The sequence below is a fragment of the Saccoglossus kowalevskii genome, chromosome 19 (genome assembly GCF_978046115.1).
Source record: "Saccoglossus kowalevskii chromosome 19, keSacKowa6.1, whole genome shotgun sequence".
Lineage (NCBI taxonomy): Eukaryota > Metazoa > Hemichordata > Enteropneusta > Harrimaniidae > Saccoglossus > Saccoglossus kowalevskii.
The window spans coordinates 470,620-493,910 of NC_140659.1; the positions used below are offsets into that span (position 1 = coordinate 470,620).

The 23,291-nt window shown below is 35.1% G+C and overlaps 1 protein-coding gene across 1 annotated transcript in view; it reads left to right on the forward strand.

Annotated features, from left to right (window-relative positions):
• Window positions 1–19,805, forward strand: part of LOC102803168 (tolloid-like protein 1) — a 115,124-nt gene extending 95,319 nt beyond the window's left edge. The window contains exons 17-19 of the mRNA XM_085494043.1: window positions 6,922–7,007; window positions 14,530–14,694; window positions 17,061–19,805. Coding sequence (XP_085350169.1) covers window positions 6,922–7,007; window positions 14,530–14,694; window positions 17,061–17,222 — 413 coding nt within the window. The 3' untranslated portion in view covers window positions 17,223–19,805. The remainder of the gene's footprint in view (window positions 1–6,921; window positions 7,008–14,529; window positions 14,695–17,060) is intronic.
• Window positions 19,806–23,291: the final 3,486 nt, after the last annotated feature.

Consider the following 23,291-nt stretch of genomic DNA (forward strand, 5'->3'; position numbering starts at 1 on the left):
TAGTTTTTTTTAGTCCCCGTTCTGGCCATTTTGTTTTAAAGAATTTAGTTGTGGATTCGTATCCGAGACATTTTATAGATATACATATGTATGTATGTATAAATGGCTGACTGGTGGCCATTTTGTTTTATTTAATGCTGTTCCAGAGCAATATCTCTCAACAAGTACTCGTTTGACGATCAGATACAAGATGACTGAACGTCAATCATTTTAATGTTAAAAACTCAATATCAAGCATATGTATGCTTCGGGATCCATACCTCTGACATGTTTATGTTCAATCTATATTACTATAAACAAAACTATATATCTGTTCTATGCATGGTTTGTGTTTCAAAGAGTTCATTTCCTGATTCAATTTGAGATGCCTAGACTGCTCATTTCAAACTTCACATGTACATCAAACATCATACTGGACTAACGCTCATGGATTGTTATCACCATAAAATTCAAAATAGCTGATTGGTGGTCATCTTGTTTAAATGAATGAAGTACCACATAGCCAGATCTCATACATGCATGGACTAAACAAGTTTAAACATCACACATTAGATCAAGTATATCTAGGGTCTATAATACAAACAGGGTATTATGTCATTGACAATGACTTGTTTATCAAAGGTCACATCGCATTCCCTAATAAATCATCTGCTTAGCTCAATCAGTAGAATCCCCACTACTTGGCTGATCTAAAATAATCAGGGTATTGCCAATAATTAAAAAAAAAACTATTATAAAATTAAGAAGGAAGTTGCACTCCAACATTTGTCATTCATGTCCAGGTTGGTTATAATACAAAGGTGGTTTACACTTTACAGGTTGGTTATAATACAAAGGTGGTTTACACTTTACTGGTTGGTTATAATACAAAGGTGTACACTTTACTGGTTGGTTATAATACAAAGGTGGTTTACACTTTACTGGTTGGTTATAATACAAAGGTGTACACTTTACTGGTTGGTTATAATACAAAGGTGGTTTACACTTTACTGGTTGGTTATAATACAAAGGTGTACACTTTACTGGTTGGTTATAATACAAAGGTGGTTTACACTTTACAGGTTGGTTATAATACAAAGGTGGTTTACACTTTACAGGTTGGTTATAATACAAAAGTGGTTTACACTTTACAGGTTGGTTATAATACAAAGGTGGTTTACACTTTACAGGTTGGTTATAATACAAAGGTGGTTTACACTTTACAGGTTGGTTATAATACAAAGGTGGTTTACACTTTACAGGTTGGTTATAATACAAAGGTGGTTTACACTTTACAGGTTGGTTATAATACAAAGGTGGTTTACACTTTACAGGTTGGTTATAATACAAAGGTGGTTTACACTTTACAGGTTGGTTATAATACAAAGGTGGTTTACACTTTACAGGTTGGTTATAATACAAAGGTGTACACTTTACTGGTTGGTTATAATACAAAGGTGGTTTACACTTTACAGGTTGGTTATAATACAAAGGTGTACACTTTACTGGTTGGTTATAATACAAAGGTGGTTTACACTTTACAGGTTGGTTATAATACAAAGGTGTACACTTTACTGGTTGGTTATAATACAAAGGTGGTTTACACTTTACAGGTTGGTTATAATACAAAGGTGGTTTACACTTTACAGGTTGGTTATAATACAAAGGTGGTTTACACTTTACAGGTTGGTTATAATACAAAGGTGGTTTACACTTTACAGGTTGGTTATAATACAAAGGTGTACACTTTACTGGTTGGTTATAATACAAAGGTGGTTTACACTTTACAGGTTGGTTATAATACAAAGGTGTACACTTTACAGGTTGGTTATAATACAAAGGTGGTTTACACTTTACAGGTTGGTTATAATACAAAGGTGGTTTACACTTTACAGGTTGGTTATAATACAAAAGTGGTTTACACTTTACAGGTTGGTTATAATACAAAGGTGGTTTACACTTTACAGGTTGGTTATAATACAAAGGTGGTTTACACTTTACAGGTTGGTTATAATACAAAGGTGTACACTTTACTGGTTGGTTATAATACAAAGGTGGTTTACACTTTACAGGTTGGTTATAATACAAAGGTGTACACTTTACAGGTTGGTTATAATACAAAAGTGGTTTACACTTTACAGGTTGGTTATAATACAAAAGTGGTTTACACTTTACAGGTTGGTTATAATACAAAGGTGGTTTACACTTTACAGGTTGGTTATAATACAAAGGTGTACACTTTACAGGTTGGTTATAATACAAAGGTGGTTTACACTTTACAGGTTGGTTATAATACAAAGGTGTACACTTTACAGGTTGGTTATAATACAAAAGTGGTTTACACTTTACAGGTTGGTTATAATACAAAAGTGGTTTACACTTTACAGGTTGGTTATAATACAAAGGTGGTTTACACTTTACAGGTTGGTTATAATACAAAAGTGGTTTACACTTTACAGGTTGGTTATAATACAAAGGTGGTTTACACTTTACAGGTTGGTTATAATACAAAGGTGGTTTACACTTTACAGGTTGGTTATAATACAAAGGTGGTTTACACTTTACAGGTTGGTTATAATACAAAAGTGGTTTACACTTTACAGGTTGGTTATAATACAAAGGTGGTTTACACTTTACAGGTTGGTTATAATACAAAGGTGTACACTTTACAGGTTGGTTATAATACAAAGGTGGTTTACACTTTACAGGTTGGTTATAATACAAACTAAGGTGGTTTACACTTTACAGGTTGGTTATAATTCAAAGGTGGTTTACACTTTACAGGTTGGTTATAATACAAAGGTGTACACTTTACAGGTTGGTTATAATACAAAGGTGGTTTACACTTTACAGGTTGGTTATAATACAAAGGTGGTTTACACTTTACAGGTTGGTTATAATACAAAGGTGGTTTACACTTTACAGGTTGGTTATAATACAAAGGTGGTTTACACTTTACTGGTTGGTTATAATTCAAAGGTGGTTTACACTTTACAGGTTGGTTATAATACAAACTAAGGTGGTTTACACTTTACAGGTTGGTTATAATACAAAAGTGGTTTACACTTTACAGGTTGGTTATAATACAAAAGTGGTTTACACTTTACAGGTTGGTTATAATACAAAGGTGGTTTACACTTTACAGGTTGGTTATAATACAAAAGTGGTTTACACTTTACAGGTTGGTTATAATACAAAGGTGGTTTACACTTTACAGGTTGGTTATAATACAAAGGTGGTTTACACTTTACAGGTTGGTTATAATACAAAGGTGGTTTACACTTTACAGGTTGGTTATAATACAAAAGTGGTTTACACTTTACAGGTTGGTTATAATACAAAGGTGGTTTACACTTTACAGGTTGGTTATAATACAAAGGTGGTTTACACTTTACAGGTTGGTTATAATACAAACTAAGGTGGTTTACACTTTACAGGTTGGTTATAATTCAAAGGTGGTTTACACTTTACAGGTTGGTTATAATACAAAGGTGTACACTTTACAGGTTGGTTATAATACAAAGGTGGTTTACACTTTACAGGTTGGTTATAATACAAACTAAGGTGGTTTACACTTTACAGGTTGGTTATAATTCAAAGGTGGTTTACACTTTACAGGTTGGTTATAATACAAAGGTGGTTTACACTTTACAGGTTGGTTATAATACAAAGGTGGTTTACACTTTACAGGTTGGTTATAATACAAAGGTGGTTTACACTTTACAGGTTGGTTATAATACAAAGGTGGTTTACACTTTACAGGTTGGTTATAATACAAAGGTGGTTTACACTTTACTGGTTGGTTATAATTCAAAGGTGGTTTACACTTTACAGGTTGGTTATAATACAAACTAAGGTGGTTTACACTTTACAGGTTGGTTATAATACAAAGGTGGTTTACACTTTACTGGTTGGTTATAATACAAAAGTGGTTTACACTTTACAGGTTGGTTATAATACAAAGGTGGTTTACACTTTACAGGTTGGTTATAATACAAATTAAGGTGGTTTACACTTTACAGGTTGGTTATAATACAAACTAAGGTGGTTTACACTTTACAGGTTGGTTATAATTCAAAGGTGGTTTACACTTTACAGGTTGGTTATAATACAAACTAAGGTGGTTTACACTTTACAGGTTGGTTATAATACAAAGGTGGTTTACACTTTACTGGTTGGTTATAATACAAAAGTGGTTTACACTTTACAGGTTGGTTATAATACAAAGGTGGTTTACACTTTACAGGTTGGTTATAATACAAACTAAGGTGGTTTACACTTTACAGGTTGGTTATAATTCAAAGGTGGTTTACACTTTACAGGTTGGTTATAATACAAAGGTGGTTTACACTTTACTGGTTGGTTATAATACAAAAGTGGTTTACACTTTACAGGTTGGTTATAATACAAAGGTGTACACTTTACAGGTTGGTTATAATACAAAGGTGGTTTACACTTTACAGGTTGGTTATAATACAAAGGTGTACACTTTACAGGTTGGTTATAATACAAAGGTGGTTTACACTTTACAGGTTGGTTATAATACAAAGGTGGTTTACACTTTACTGGTTGGTTATAATTCAAAGGTGGTTTACACTTTACAGGTTGGTTATAATACAAACTAAGGTGGTTTACACTTTACAGGTTGGTTATAATACAAAGGTGGTTTACACTTTACTGGTTGGTTATAATACAAAAGTGGTTTACACTTTACAGGTTGGTTATAATACAAAGGTGGTTTACACTTTACAGGTTGGTTATAATACAAATTAAGGTGGTTTACACTTTACAGGTTGGTTATAATACAAACTAAGGTGGTTTACACTTTACAGGTTGGTTATAATTCAAAGGTGGTTTACACTTTACAGGTTGGTTATAATACAAACTAAGGTGGTTTACACTTTACAGGTTGGTTATAATACAAAGGTGGTTTACACTTTACTGGTTGGTTATAATACAAAAGTGGTTTACACTTTACAGGTTGGTTATAATACAAAGGTGGTTTACACTTTACAGGTTGGTTATAATACAAACTAAGGTGGTTTACACTTTACAGGTTGGTTATAATTCAAAGGTGGTTTACACTTTACAGGTTGGTTATAATACAAAGGTGGTTTACACTTTACTGGTTGGTTATAATACAAAAGTGGTTTACACTTTACAGGTTGGTTATAATACAAAGGTGTACACTTTACAGGTTGGTTATAATACAAAGGTGGTTTACACTTTACAGGTTGGTTATAATACAAAGGTGGTTTACACTTTACAGGTTGGTTATAATACAAAGGTGTACACTTTACTGGTTGGTTATAATACAAAGGTGGTTTACACTTTACTGGTTGGTTATAATACAAAGGTGTACACTTTACAGGTTGGTTATAATACAAAGGTGTACACTTTACTGGTTGGTTATAATACAAAGGTGGTGTACACTTTACTGGTTGGTTATAATACAAAGGTGGTTTACACTACAACAGCAGTTCTGTTGATGTCTTCATGATTTGTTACGAATTATTACTGTTTTTCTCCATGGTGAAAAAATATCTAACATAAAACCTGACATTACACCTTATATGTACATGTATTTTGTTATTTTTGTGTAAGTGTGGTCTGACAGTACGTGTGTAGGTTTTTGGTTAAACTTCAATAATAATTTTGATTGTTTGAAATGCTTATCGACGTGTCTCAGTAATATTTGTTTTGAATGTTGATGGTTGTGACAGAACAAATATTGACCATAATTTGTAAGAACCATGTATCATTTATCATTAAACTAAAAACTTCAGTGATCACTGTGAAACAGTTGCAATGAAATCTATGCATTGGTAAATTTCAACATTTCTTACCTAGAAAGTTCTAAATAAATTTTCCAAATCATCGGAAATATATTTATAACAATTCTCAATTTGTAACTTAAGTGCAAAAAATTACCATCCGATCATTGGTGTTCAAATCACATTATCTTTTTGTGCTGTGACAGGCTTCAAAACATTTGTATAATTTGACAAGGCATAGGATTTTGACCACACTTCAAAGGTGCAGGGTTTTAGTTTTCCATACACTTTAGGAAAACAGGGTAAACCAGACTAGTGTCTATAATTTCCAGTATCAAAGGTTATAGTGAGTCATATTCTAACAATTATGATCCGACAGCCACCAAATATTCACACTAAACTAAATTTTACACCTTGTATTTTTCTGAAGCCCAACAAAATTATTTACAAAATTATGTAAAAATGTTTCTATCTGATTTATTTGAAAAAATCTTTATGAGAATGCCTTTACAGTAGAGTTATGTCTCTTATAGATTGAGATCAGTCTAATGACTTTACTTTGATATTAAATTTAGCAAACAGAGCTGGCTTTGGCAATGAATGGAAATACATATCGTTATATGAGTCAGCATTGCTCTATTCATTTAACTGTCTAGATAATTATTATTGAAATGAGTCCTAGATACTATCAGAACACAGTTGCTCGCTTTTTTCTATGAAACTGTGTCTTTCACTTAGTCTACAGTCCTAGTTATGATCCATAGAAAAAAATATTGCATTTATTTTGATAAAATACGCAAGTGTCCAAATCACGCAAGAGGTCACACTTCAAGTTGTTTTCATGAGAATGAAACAATGTGTCACGATTTGAAGAATTTAATTATTACATCACCTAATTTTCAATTAAATACATTGAGATTAATACTCATTGTATCCTCAGACTTTACTATTAAAATCATCAATTTTGACCACTTGTGTGCCTGTTATCAATTTGGGCAAGTAGTCAGTGTTTTCAATAAGCGAGTGAGCAGGAAAAAAAGTAAATAATAATGTTCTTTTTTGGTTGGTTAAAAAGTAATAAAACCAGAAAGGTTGGAGAATGTATATGAATGAAATCAGCCAACACAAATTTCAATTTTTTTCACACTGTCTTTTTGCTTTCTTTCAGTGTGTGGTGGTATTCTGTTAGCGAAGGACGAACCAATGGTTTTCTATTCACATGCCAGATATGGTGACACTAATTACAATGACCAGGTACACACTTTGTTATGACAGATTTGTGTGCATGCATGCGTGCATCTGTCTGTCTGTCTGTCTGCCTGTCTGTCTGTCTGTCTGTCTGTCTGTCTGTCTGTCTGTCTGTCCATCCGTCTGTATCCAGCCATATCTCACACATGCTTAGGCCAATCAAACTCAACCTTTACACACACATCAGACATTATATTAGACATATGTACATGCATTTGTTTCATAATTTAATTCAAGATGGCTTAATGGCAACCATTTTAATGTAAAAATCACAAATCAAACGTTTTCACCATTCTGTTAATATTTCACATGTCAGATATGGTGACACCAACTACAGTGACAAAGTACCCACATTAGCTTACATAGAATGTTAATATTTCACATGCCAGATATGGTGACACCAACTACAGTGACAGAGTACCCACATTAGCATACATAGAATGTTAATATTTCACATGTCAGATATGGTGACACCGACTACAGTGACAAGGTACACACATTAGCTTACATAGAATGTTAATATTTCACATGTCAGATATGGTGACACCAACTACAGTGACAAGGTACACACATTAGCTTACATAGAATGTTAATATTTCACATGTCAGATATGGTGACACCAACTACAGTGACAAGGTACACACATTAGCTTACATAGAATGTTAATATTTCACATGTCAGATATGGTGACACCAACTACAGTGACAAGGTACCCACATTAGCATACATAGAATGTCATTATTTCACATGTCAGATATGGTGACACCAACTACAGTGACAAAGTACCCACATTAGCTTACATAGAATGTTAATATTTCACATGTCAGATATGGTGACACCAACTACAGTGACAAGGTACACACATTAGCTTACATAGAATGTTAATATTTCACATGTCAGATATGGTGACACCAACTACAGTGACAAAGTACCCACATTAGCTTACATAGAATGTTAATATTTCACATGTCAGATATGGTGACACCAACTACAGTGACAAAGTACCCACATTAGCATACATAGAATGTCAATATTTCACATGTCAGATATGGTGACACCAACTACAGTGACAGAGTACCCACATTAGCATACATAGAATGTTAATATTTCACATGTCAGATATGGTGACACCAACTACAGTGACAGAGTACCCACATTAGCATACATAGAATGTCAATATTTCACATGTCAGATATGGTGACACCGACTACAGTGACAAGGTACACACATTAGCTTACATAGAATGTTAATATTTCACATGCCAGATATGGTGACACCAACTACAGTGACAGAGTACCCACATTAGCATACATAGAATGTTAATATTTCACATGTCAGATATGGTGACACCGACTACAGTGACAAGGTACACACATTAGCTTACATAGAATGTTAATATTTCACATGCCAGATATGGTGACACCAACTACAGTGACAGAGTACCCACATTAGCATACATAGAATGTTAATATTTCACATGTCAGATATGGTGACACCAACTACAGTGACAAGGTACACACATTAGCTTACATAGAATGTTAATATTTCACATGCCAGATATGGTGACACCAACTACAGTGACAGAGTACCCACATTAGCATACATAGAATGTTAATATTTCACATGTCAGATATGGTGACACCGACTACAGTGACAAGGTACACACATTAGCTTACATAGAATGTTAATATTTCACATGTCAGATATGGTGACACCAACTACAGTGACAAGGTACACACATTAGCTTACATAGAATGTTAATATTTCACATGTCAGATATGGTGACACCAACTACAGTGACAAAGTACCCACATTATCATAAATAGAATGTTAATATTTCACATGTCAGATATGGTGACACCAACTACAGTGACAAGGTACACACATTAGCTTACATAGAATGTTAATATTTCACATGCCAGATATGGTGACACCAACTACAGTGACAGAGTACCCACATTAGCATACATAGAATGTTAATATTTCACATGTCAGATATGGTGACACCGACTACAGTGACAAGGTACACACATTAGCTTACATAGAATGTTAATATTTCACATGTCAGATATGGTGACACCGACTACAGTGACAAGGTACACACATTAGCTTACATAGAATGTTAATATTTCACATGCCAGATATGGTGACACCAACTACAGTGACAGAGTACCCACATTAGCATACATAGAATGTTAATATTTCACATGTCAGATATGGTGACACCGACTACAGTGACAGAGTACCCACATTAGCATACATAGAATGTTAATATTTCACATGTCAGATATGGTGACACCGACTACAGTGACAAGGTACACACATTAGCTTACATAGAATGTTAATATTTCACATGCCAGATATGGTGACACCAACTACAGTGACAGAGTACCCACATTAGCATACATAGAATGTTAATATTTCACATGCCAGATATGGTGACACCAACTACTGTGACAGAGTACCCACATTAGCATACATAGAATGTTAATATTTCACATGTCAGATATGGTGACACCGACTACAGTGACAAGGTACACACATTAGCTTACATAGAATGTTAATATTTCACATGTCAGATATGGTGACACCAACTACAGTGACAAGGTACACACATTAGCTTACATAGAATGTTAATATTTCACATGTCAGATATGGTGACACCAACTACAGTGACAAGGTACACACATTAGCTTACATAGAATGTTAATATTTCACATGTCAGATATGGTGACACCGACTACAGTGACAAGGTACACACATTAGCTTACATAGAATGTTAATATTTCACATGTCAGATATGGTGACACCGACTACAGTGACAAGGTACACACATTAGCTTACATAGAATGTTAATATTTCACATGTCAGATATGGTGACACCAACTACAGTGACAGAGTACCCACATTAGCATACATAGAATGTTAATATTTCACATGTCAGATATGGTGACACCAACTACAGTGACAAGGTACACACATTAGCTTACATAGAATGTTAATATTTCACATGTCAGATATGGTGACACCGACTAGTGACAAGGTACACACATTAGCTTACATAGAATGTTAATATTTCACATGTCAGATATGGTGACACCAACTACAGTGACAAGGTACACACATTAGCTTACATAGAATGTTAATATTTCACATGTCAGATATGGTGACACCAACTACAGTGACAAGGTACCCACATTAGCTTACATAGAATGTTAATATTTCACATGTCAGATATGGTGACACCGACTACAGTGACAAGGTACACACATTAGCTTACATAGAATGTTAATATTTCACATGTCAGATATGGTGACACCAACTACAGTGACAGAGTACCCACATTAGCATACATAGAATGTTAATATTTCACATGTCAGATATGGTGACACCAACTACAGTGACAAGGTACACACATTAGCTTACATAGAATGTTAATATTTCACATGTCAGATATGGTGACACCAACTACAGTGACAAGGTACACACATTAGCTTACATAGAATGTTAATATTTCACATGTCAGATATGGTGACACCAACTACAGTGACAAGGTACACACATTAGCTTACATAGAATGTTAATATTTCACATGTCAGATATGGTGACACCGACTACAGTGACAAGGTACACACATTAGCTTACATAGAATGTTAATATTTCACAAGTCAGATATGGTGACACCGACTACAGTGACAAGGTACCCACATTAGCTTACATAGAATGTTAATATTTCACAAGTCAGATATGGTGACACCAACTACAGTGACAAGGTACACACATTAGCTTACATAGAATGTCATTATTTCACATGTCAGATATGGTGACACCAACTACAGTGACAGAGTACCCACATTAGCATACATAGAATGTCAATATTTCACATGTCAGATATGGTGACACCAACTACAGTGACAAGGTACACACATTAGCTTACATAGAATGTTAATATTTCACATGTCAGATATGGTGACACCAACTACAGTGACAGAGTACCCACATTAGCATACATAGAATGTTAATATTTCACATGTCAGATATGGTGACACCAACTACAGTGACAAGGTACACACATTAGCTTACATAGAATGTTAATATTTCACATGTCAGATATGGTGACACCAACTACAGTGACAAGGTACACACATTAGCTTACATAGAATGTTAATATTTCACATGTCAGATATGGTGACACCAACTACAGTGACAAGGTACACACATTAGCTTACATAGAATGTTAATATTTCACATGTCAGATATGGTGACACCGACTACAGTGACAAGGTACACACATTAGCTTACATAGAATGTTAATATTTCACAAGTCAGATATGGTGACACCGACTACAGTGACAAGGTACCCACATTAGCTTACATAGAATGTTAATATTTCACAAGTCAGATATGGTGACACCAACTACAGTGACAAGGTACACACATTAGCTTACATAGAATGTCATTATTTCACATGTCAGATATGGTGACACCAACTACAGTGACAAAGTACCCACATTAGCTTACATAGAATGTTAATATTTCACATGTCAGATATGGTGACACCAACTACAGTGACAAGGTACACACATTAGCTTACATAGAATGTTAATATTTCACATGCCAGATATGGTGACACCAACTACAGTGACAGAGTACCCACATTAGCATACATAGAATGTTAATATTTCACATGTCAGATATGGTGACACCGACTACAGTGACAAGGTACACACATTAGCTTACATAGAATGTTAATATTTCACATGCCAGATATGGTGACACCAACTACAGTGACAGAGTACCCACATTAGCATACATAGAATGTTAATATTTCACATGTCGGATATGGTGACACCAACTACAGTGACAGAGTACCCACATTAGCTTACATAGAATGTTAATATTTCACATGTCAGATATGGTGACACCAACTACAGTGACAAGGTACACACATTAGCTTACATAGAATGTTAATATTTCACATGTCAGATATGGTGACACCAACTACAGTGACAGAGTACCCACATTAGCTTACATAGAATGTTAATATTTCACATGCCAGATATGGTGACACCAACTACAGTGACAGAGTACCCACATTAGCATACATAGAATGTTAATATTTCACATGTCAGATATGGTGACACCAACTACAGTGACAGAGTACCCACATTAGCATACATAGAATGTTAATATTTCACATGTCAGATATGGTGACACCAACTACAGTGACAGAGTACCCACATTAGCTTACATAGAATGTTAATATTTCACATGTCAGATATGGTAACACCAACTACAGTGACAAGGTACACACATTAGCTTACATAGAATGTTAATATTTCACATGTCAGATATGGTGACACCAACTACAGTGACAAAGTATCCACATTAGCATACATAGAATGTTAATATTTCACATGTCAGATATGGTGACACCGACTACAGTGACAGAGTACCCACATTATCATAAATAGAATGTTAATATTTCACATGTCAGATATGGTGACACCAACTACAGTGACAAGGTACACACATTAGCTTACATAGAATGTTAATATTTCACATGTCAGATATGGTGACACCAACTACAGTGACAGAGTACCCACATTAGCTTACATAGAATGTTAATATTTCACATGTCAGATATGGTGACACCAACTACAGTGACAAAGTACCCACATTAGCATACATAGAATGTTAATATTTCACATGCCAGATATGGTGACACCAACTACAGTGACAGAGTACCCACATTATCATAAATAGAATGTTAATATTTCACATGTCAGATATGGTGACACCAACTACAGTGACAAGGTACACACATTAGCTTACATAGAATGTTAATATTTCACATGTCAGATATGGTGACACCAACTACAGTGACAAAGTACCCACATTAGCTTACATAGAATGTTAATATTTCACATGTCAGATATGGTGACACCAACTACAGTGACAAGGTACACACATTAGCTTACATAGAATGTTAATATTTCACATGTCAGATATGGTGACACCAACTACAGTGACAAGGTACCCACATTAGCATACATAGAATGTTAATATTTCACATGTCAGATATGGTGACACCAACTACAGTGACAGAGTACCCACATTAGCTTACATAGAATGTTAATATTTCACATGTCAGATATGGTGACACCAACTACAGTGACAAAGTACCCACATTAGCTTACATAGAATGTTAATATTTCACATGTCAGATATGGTGACACCAACTACAGTGACAAGGTACACACATTAGCTTACATAGAATGTTAATATTTCACATGTCAGATATGGTGACACCAACTACAGTGACAAGGTACACACATTAGCTTACATAGAATGTTAATATTTCACATGTCAGACATAGAACATTTGTATTTGTGCAGAATCTCATCAACCCGGCAGTCTCATTATTGAGGCAATGATGTTTATTACTTTATTCTTTTTGACCACTGGTCTACAAATGTTCTGGAATTATTTCATAATTGTTATAAAAAAGGAATAAATATTTATGAGCTCCGCTGTCGACAAAGTCGAGTGGAGCTTATAGTATTACTGATTGTCTGTCTTCACCGTCGCCGTCATCAACTTTACATTTTAGACTTCTTCTTAAAAACCACAAACTGTATAGCTGTGAAACTTTCTAGGAAGGTACCTTTTGGTCAAAAATGCTATTTTCGACTTCTTCTTAAAAACTGCCAGTCTGATTGCTTTGATATTGTATATGTAGGTACATCAAGTTGACCTTTGTCAGATTTGTTGATTTTGTGACGACAATTCTCTATTCTTCAATTCTTCAATCCTCTAATTTTGATGTATATTTTTGTCATTTTTGGTAAAAAGTGATATTTTCCACTCCTTGTTAAAAACTGAAAGTCCACTTGCTTTGATATTACATATCTAGGTACTACATGTGGACCTCTCTCAGATTTGTTCATTTTGTGATGATATCTTTAATTCTCTTTTTTGATGAACATTTTTGTCATTTTTGGTAAAAAGTGATATTTTCGACTTCTTGTTAAAAACCGCAAGTCTAATTGCTTTGATATTATATATACTACATGGGTACTACAGGTAGACATCTCTCGGATTTGTTCATTTTGTGATGATTTTGTTCTTCAATTATCTAATTTTGATGAAAATTTTTGATAAAAAGTTATATTTTTGAATTTTTGTTGAAAACCGCAAGTCCGATTGCCTTAATACTAAACATATTGTTCATTTTCTAATGATATCTTCAGTTCTTTAATTAAAATGTGCATTACTAACAGCGGAGCTATCTCAGCCGATAGGCTGCTAGTATATTTATACAACATCACCAAATTTGTTGATATTTAATAATTGATAATTTAAGCAATCATCAGAATGCATTTGTGTATACAATGGTCTGTATGGTTGTTGACTGGACAGACTGGACTCGATTGTACTTGCCATGATTGATAGAACGAGAGATAATGAGCATTATTAAAAATAATTGTAACCAAATAAAAACATTTTGTCATGGTTTTGTTTACAGGAGGACTGTGATTGGACAATACTTGCACCCGATGGCTACGTAGTGAGATTGATGTTTAGATCAATTGAAATAGAACATGAAACAGAGTGTAATTATGATTATATTGAAATATTTGATGGGGAAGATTACTCTGCTCCTAATTTGGGGAAATTCTGCGGGCACAAAGTAAGTTGACAAACCTTAAGGTATGTGTTCTATATTCAACAAACCCTGATGTATTCTGTATTCAACAAACCCTGATGTGTTCTGTATTCAACAAACCCTGATGTGTTCTGTATTCAACAAACCCTGATGTGTTCTGTGTTCAACAAACCCTGATGTGTTCTGTATTCAACAAACCCTGATGTGTTCTGTGTTCAACAAACCCTGATGTGTTCTGTGTTCAACAAACCCTGATGTGTTCTGTATTCAACAAACCCTGATGTGTTCTATATTCAACAAACCCTGATGTGTTCTGTATTCAACAAACCCTGATGTGTTCTGTGTTCAACAAACCCTGATGTGTTCTGTGTTCAACAAACCCTGATGTGTTCTATATTCAACAAACCCTGATGCGTTCTGTATTCAACAAACCCTGATGTGTTCTATATTCAACAAACCCTGATGTGTTCTATATTTAACAAACCCTGATGTGTTCTATATTCAACAAACCCTGATGTGTTCTATATTCAACAAACCCTGATGTGTTCTATATTCAACAAACCCTGATGTGTTCTATATTTAACAAACCCTGATGTGTTCTATATTCAACAAACCCTGATGTGTTCTATATTCAACAAACCCTGATGTGTTCTGTATTCAACAAACCCTGATGTGTTCTATATTCAACAAACCCTGATGTGTTCTATATTCAACAAACCCTGATGTGTTCTATATTTAACAAACCCTGATGTGTTCTGTATTCAACAAACCCTGATGTGTTCTGTATTCAACAAACCCTGATGTGTTCTATATTCAACAAACCCTGATGTGTTCTGTATTCAACAAACCCTGATGTGTTCTGTGTTCAACAAACCCTGATGTGTTCTATATTCAACAAACCCTGATGTGTTCTATATTCAACAAATCCTGATGTGTTCTGTATTCAACAAACCCTGATGTGTTCTGTATTCAACAAACCCTGATGTGTTCTATATTCAACAAACCCTGATGTGTTCTGTATTCAACAAACCCTGATGTGTTCTGTATTCAACAAACCTTGATGTGTTTCAGGCGCAGCCTGAAAGGCGGACTATTAATTCTTATTTCAATTTCCCGTCTGTGACGTCTCTAACATTTTCTCAGAAATTCTGCAGCAGACATCAATGAAACTTAGCAGGTTGATGAACAAGTCTCTGCGGAATATGCACGTAACTTTTTTTTCCAGATCTTAATATCCTATGTGAGTCTTTTTAGCTCCGCTGTTGATAAAGTCGACACAGCGGAGCTGTTCATATTACTGATTGTCCATCGTCGTCAACTTTACAATTTCAACTGTTTCTTCAAAACCGCAAGTCAGAATGTTTTCAAATTTTATGTGCAAGTATCTTGGATGGTTCTTTCTCAGATTTGTTCATTCCATGTCAATATCTCAAATTCTCATTAGTTGGTGAATATTTTTGTCATTTTTCTTCTTGTTAAAAACTGCAGGTGCAATTGCTTTGATATTACATATCTAGGTACTAAACGTGGTCCTCTCTCAGATTTGTTCATTTCGTGATGATATTTTCAATTCTCTAATTTCATGAGTATTTCTGGCATTTTTGGTTTAATTGCTTTGATATTATATATACTACATAGTTACTACAGGTAGACCCCTTTCAGATTTGTTAATTTCATGATGATTTTGTTCTTCAATTATCTAATTTTGATGAATATTTTTGATGAAAAGTTATATTTTCGAATTTTTGTTGAAAACGGCAATTCTGATTGCTTTAATACTATACATATTGTTCATTTTCTGATGATATCTTCAGTTCTTCAATTGAAATGTGCATTGATAACAGCGAAGCTATCTCAGCCGACAGGCTGCTAGTTCAAGATTTTGATCCAAAATTACCTGTCCCTACTGCACTGACAGAGCAACTGTGCATGCTCAGAATAAATAATTAGCTTAGATTGTAATGCTGAATCAGTGACAGATGGGTCGTACCATTACCAATCTCAGTGGAAAAGTTGGGGGTGTCAGGGCTACATTTTGATGGGAATTATAGTGGTGATACTGAAACAAACCCAGGTCCTGGTAATATACAAAGACCTGAAGTAACAAAGAAGTCAAGTTGTTATTAAACGTACATCAAGGTTTACACAGAATGCAGTTTCTTGAGCATGTATGAGACATAGTTTGGTTAAACTTGTGTACTCTGAGATTTTGGACATGGGTCAATGGAAGTTTTCAATTACTTGATTGAGGGAAATCACTTTATGATGAGTTGTACCCACATAGAGTAAATATTAATTCAATTGTTTGCAGATGTTCCATGTATTATTTTAACATGAGTATTTTATAATTAAATAACGGGGACTGTGACATTCATGTCTTGTTCTTTCAGATTCCTGATGACATAACTTCCACTACAGAAAGCCTCCATATTAAGTTTAAGTCTGATGCTTCAATACAGAAGAAAGGCTTCTCAGCAGAATACATGGCAGTACAACCACAAGATGAAGACTCAATCGATTATAGTGAAAGTACTAGCATAACACAAGAATAAGCCGACTTTGAACACTCCATCCTCAAACACGATTCACATCCAGCATTGTTGGCAAACATTACACTATTCAGTTATTCTAAAATTATTGGCCTGTAGCTAACACTCCAAACCAAGTTCCTAGTTTTTCAATAACATATTTTCAAATACCATTTTTAATCTAAATTAATTGAATCAAAATTGTATTTAACATCCAAGTTGAAAAGGAACTAATTTCCTCTGCCTTAGTGATTGGACTAATTAAATTTATAAAATTGAAAAATTGCATTTAGATCTTGATTTATTTTAGTAATTAATCAATGTATAGCAGGTCTCTTTTACTCCCATGATGCATTATAACTTCCTGTGATAGTATCTCTGTTTCACCTCCATACAGCTTATCAGATAATGTTCCATTCATTGCAAGATCAAAGCTAGGCATGTACCGATTGAACATCTGCCACAAAAATCGAATGATTTGATTTTGAATTTCAATTTCTTTATAGCTCAATGTCAAAATGTTAATCCCTTTACTTATAGCACATAATTAAGCGGTAAAAACATTTGTTAAATCCTACGCAATGTTTTGATGTCACTACAATGCTATGACCTATGTTTGTCCTGTTTTTATGATTTCACACATTGCGCTAGATCTTGCAACAAACGGATAATAATCCCAACATGAACTAATGCATACACAAGCTTGATGTGTAAACAAGTAAATAGCAATTCTGGGAATGGTTTGTTTGTAAGCCAATTGTGAACACTTGTGTTTGGTTAGGACATTCTGATGTTGACTGTAGAAGGGGCAAATCAAACCTTTGTTCTATTAAGACCTGAGACAATCCTGCATTGTCTAAAATACTGCATTTGTCCCAATTAGTACACAAATTGTGATTGGTTGAGTTTTATCAACTAATACATGGTTGCTTTATTGTTGTGTGAGTGCATCTACTCTTGTTTGTAATAACTTCACATAATATGTATGTACCTTGCAAAATGTATAGAATTTTTGTCATCACAATTTTTAATATACTTTTGAAAAGAAGTGGACCATTATTATTGCTTGATTTCTAAAAAAATTTAAATAGTATATTTTTTTTATGAATTTATACAACATGTTAATACTTATATATTACTGGTAACTATGGTATTGCAACAGATTTGATTGGCAACAGCCTGGGTCATGGGTCAGACCATTCAATTTATGGGTTGGTGTCACATGCAACGTAATATTATCGTAATTGGTATAGTACAGGTGTGATGGTTCAAATACCAAAATCGCAGTAACAAAAAAGACTTCCCTGGCGGCGATGATAAAATACGAACACGGAGCCAACAGATGAGGTTTCAACTGGTACTGGTATTATTATACTCTGCAAGCATCAAGTACAATAACGCGGTAAAACTCCACTACTCCAATAACTAGATACTTAAACTCCAATACAATACAACGAGATCTCCGATCTGATCTCAGTGCTGAACAACTCCCCTATATATACCCCCACTGTCTATAAATAGACCATTACATCAGCATACATAATGAGTCTGGAACTTACTACAAATTTCTAGAATGTTCCATTACCTTCTATTGCCTCCTACATTGTTCTATTACCTATTCAACCAGTTTCTAAACAAAATCTAGAATATTCCACCCAGACACAGTAACATTCTCAGTGACACGGGAGTGGTAAATAAGTCGTATGCGACAGTTTGTCTCAGTAGAACTGGTTTTCGCTGAAGAAGGTTGTGATTTTGCCAAGTTTAATTAACACTCAACAATCATTACAGACCATTTGCATGCCCTTACGGTAAATACCTTGCCTACTCTAATTGTTTAATTAGATTATAATTATACAACAAATTTTCGTTGTTTGTTTCTAAAATTTTGACTTATCACATATTGTGCTGTTTTTAGTTCTCTTAACAAATTTTTTCTTGAAAACAAAACCATTGAACTAATGCAACATTGTGTTCTGGACACTGGAAAAATTAAAAATCATCTAAATCGTCAAGTACCTTAGATAACGTATACATATATCTCCAACTTGCTTTACCAAAAATCTAACAGCATTATTATTCAGTCATGGTTCAATATAAAATATTTTGCTGTTTGATCAACTCAGTATCCATGTTTTCTTGATCACGAGTTAGAATACTATGGTGTCCATTCACCATCAGATTCAAATTTGGACAGAATGAGAATGATAATGAACTTATATTTATGCAATTAATCAATATTAATCAAAATTAATTACAAATTACATGTAATCTACCAACACAATATTCATGTAGTTTTATTGTCTTGTTAATTGTCTTTACATTATGTGGAATGTCAGCTGATTTACTGTGAATGAAAAATGGTGCAGTACGAGCACAGAAATGTGCTCCAGTCTTAATAGTACAGTAGTGAATTTTTAAGACTTCTTTTATCTACTTCTTACAATTGATTTATTTAAACATTTTTAGATGAACTTTGCATGTTTTCAATGCAGCTTCTTTTTATCCAAGATGCCTAAATCAATTTTTAAGTTATTTGTGTTTTTTTCTCCTACTGTTAAAAACATTCCTCATTAGCAAGAATAAATATTCATGCAACCCTCATAATGTGAATGTATGTTCTCATCATCGTTTAATCTCAAGTTCCTTATCTTAGCTATATTAGAATGGCAATGTAAGAATATTGGGTCATTTTCAAGATGTGGCTCTTGAATAGCTTTCCATAAAACAAAATGGCTGAGAGTCGGCCATTTTGAACCTCATCTGAAAAACAAACTATCATGGCCGAGATCATTATAGTATATAGTAAGTTGAACAATACAAGCTAGAAATTATGACTGGTTTTGATTGGATTCCAGATAGTAGTTGGGTCTGTGTTAACTTATAGGAGGCAATGAAATGCCAAGTTTGTGTGAGTTGTGTCCTCCCCCCGAGGTGCTCCAAACCAAACAATGTAGTTTTCAACTTCACTGACTTTTTTGTTGGTGCCATTAAAATTGCAGGAACGTCAGTGACAGCCATCATAGAGTAACCATTTACCGAAGAGTTTATTTGTTGACATATGTGATGAGGTGCTGGCAAATTACCGCCCAATGTTTATCATATTGGTGACAAGATTTTTGCCAACAATGCAAACATGACTTTGTATCCCTAGTTAGGAATGAGCATCTGCACAGTGCACCCTGAATTAGTCCCGTGAGTTGCACCTCTCCACGCAGTGGTACTATCACGAGGGAAATCTCTTCTCTCTGCGTTCTCCACACTTGTCAGGGGGAAATATCGTCTCGTCTCTATATCGCGTCCCCTTGAGCTACGGGATCGGGAAAGTCACTTAAACTTTACAGTCAAATAAGACACACACAACGAAATACGTTTCAACTCTCGTCTTAGTCGGTCAGTCGAGCACTCTATAAGACACAGCGCCCTGGGGAAAAGTCCCCAAGACTATCGCAAGGCTGGCCCAAGACTCGCCCAAGACTGTGTCAAGACTTGCCCCAAGACTCTCCAGGACTGGACTCGTCTGTCGTGGTGTTCTCGCCAAGACCAACTAAAAAACTCTTATTCATTTTCAAAACCTTAACCAATTACAAAGCAGTAAAAAGACTCTAGGGCATAACCTTCTATCATAAAGCCAATCGCACTAAGTACTGAACACGTCATATCTTTTGATTAATCGTTCACTATATTAATAATTGCGAATACTAACTGTCAGAAATAGTAGTCCGAATAGCGACGGTTATATCGTAATTAGTTCCAAATCACCGAGTCAAGTTCCGTCCAGAACCTCGCCTAAACGATGACAGACATAACACAGCAATTCGCTAGTAATCAACTAAATAAGTCGATCAACAGATTCATCACAGTACCATGACCACAAAACGAATATTCATTGAAACTCATTGCAAGAAGGCATGAACTTTGCAAATTTGCAGTATTGATTTTGCCGATGAGACATGCACTATTCTGTCAGGTGTCGGCCAACACTCGTGTCTACATGTTAGGCGATGGTGGGAGTGGTAAACAATGAACAACCAAGTTGTGGTCTGCTCGACAAGAATGTATTCAGCTCTACTGTTGACTTAGTCAACACAATATGTGATTGTCTGTTGTCCTTGTAAACGTTTTACCTTTTCGACTTCTTGAAAACTACAATTGTTATTGCTTTGATACTTGGTGTATATGTACCTTGGACAGACCTTTTAGATTTGTTCATTTCGTTATATCTTCAAATCTGTGATTTTGGATGAAAAGTGATAATTTCGTCTTGAAAACCGCAAGTCTGACTGCTTTGATATCAAACGTGTATGTACTACAGGTAGTCCTCTCAGATTATAAGGACATGTCCATGGTTCATCATTTTTAGTCCCCGTTCGGACGCAGTCCGAAAACGGGGACTTATGTTTTGCCCTGTGTGCGTCCGTCCGTGCGTCCGTGATCACCTGTATCTCGAACATGCATGGACCGATTAAGTTCAAACTTCACTCATACATCACACATTATATGGGACATATGCACATGCATTTTTTTCATGATCCGATTAACGATAGCTGAATAGCGGCCATTTTAAGGCCGAAAATGCATCAAAATCGCACATTTTCACCATTCCGGACCCGGATCTCAGTTATGCATGGACGGATTTTGTTCAAATTTGGTACATACATTAAACATAATAGGACCTTGATGCACGTCATTTTTTTTGGGGGATCGGGTTCGAAATGGCCGACTGGCGGCCATTTTGTTTTAAAGAATTCAGTTCTGCATCCGTATCTGAGACATGCTTGGATTGATCGAGTTCAAACTTCACACACACAAGGTACATCATGTCACAAATATGTATGTGCATTTGTTTCATGATCTCATTAACGATAGCCAAATGGCGGCCACTTTAAGGCCGAAAATGCATTGAAATCGCACATTTTCACCATTCCGGACCCGGATCTCAGTTATGCATGGACGGATTTCATTCAAATTTGGTACATACATTAAACATAATAGGACCTTGATGCACGTCATTTTTTTTTTCGGATCAAGTTCGAAATAGCCGACTGGCGGCCATTTTGTTTTAAAGAATTCAGTTCTGGATCCGTATCTGAGACATGTCTGGATTGATCAAGTTCAAACTTCACACACACAAGGTACATCATGTCACAAATATGTATGTGCATTTGTTTCATGATCTCATTAACGATAGCCAAATGGGGGCCGCTTTAAGGCCGAAAATGCATTGAAATCGCACATTTTCACCATTCCGGACCCGTATCTCAGTTATGCATGGATGGATTTTGTTCAAATTTGGTACATACATTAAACATAATAGGACCTTGATGCACGTCTTTTTTTTTCGGATCAAGTTCGAAATGGCCGACTGGCGGCCATTTTGTTAAAGAATTCAGTTCTGGATACGTATCCAAGACATGTCTGGATTGATCAAGTTCAAACTTCACACACACATGGTACATCATGTCACAAATAGATATGTGCATTTGTTTCATGATCTGCTTAACAATAGCGGAATGATGGCCATTTTAAGGCCGAAAATGCATCAAAATCACGTATTTTCACAATTCCAGAACCGGATCTCAGTCATGCATGGATGGATTTTGTTCAAATTTGGTACATACATTAAACATAATAGGACCTTGATGCACGTCTTTTTTTTTCGGATCAAGTTCGAAATGGCCGACTGGCGGCCATTTTGTTAAAGAATTCAGTTCTGGATCCGTGTCCAAGATATGTCTGGATTGATCAAGTTCAAACTTCACACACACATGGTACATCATGTCACAAATAGATATGTGCATTTGTTTCATGATCTGCTTAACAATAGCGGAATGATGGCCATTTTAAGGCCGAAAATGCATCAAAATCACGTATTTTCACAATTCCAGAACCGGATCTCAGTCATGCATGGATGGATTTTGTTCAGATTTAGCACAATGTGTTGTACATATGCAGGTGCATTTCGGTCATGATCTGCTTTGAATGTATATGTCACTCAAATATGAACGGAACGGGGACGTGTCATTGACAATGACTTGTAAAACTTGGAATGTTAAAGCTTTTAAACACAAACTTAATTCACTTAATTTCGTT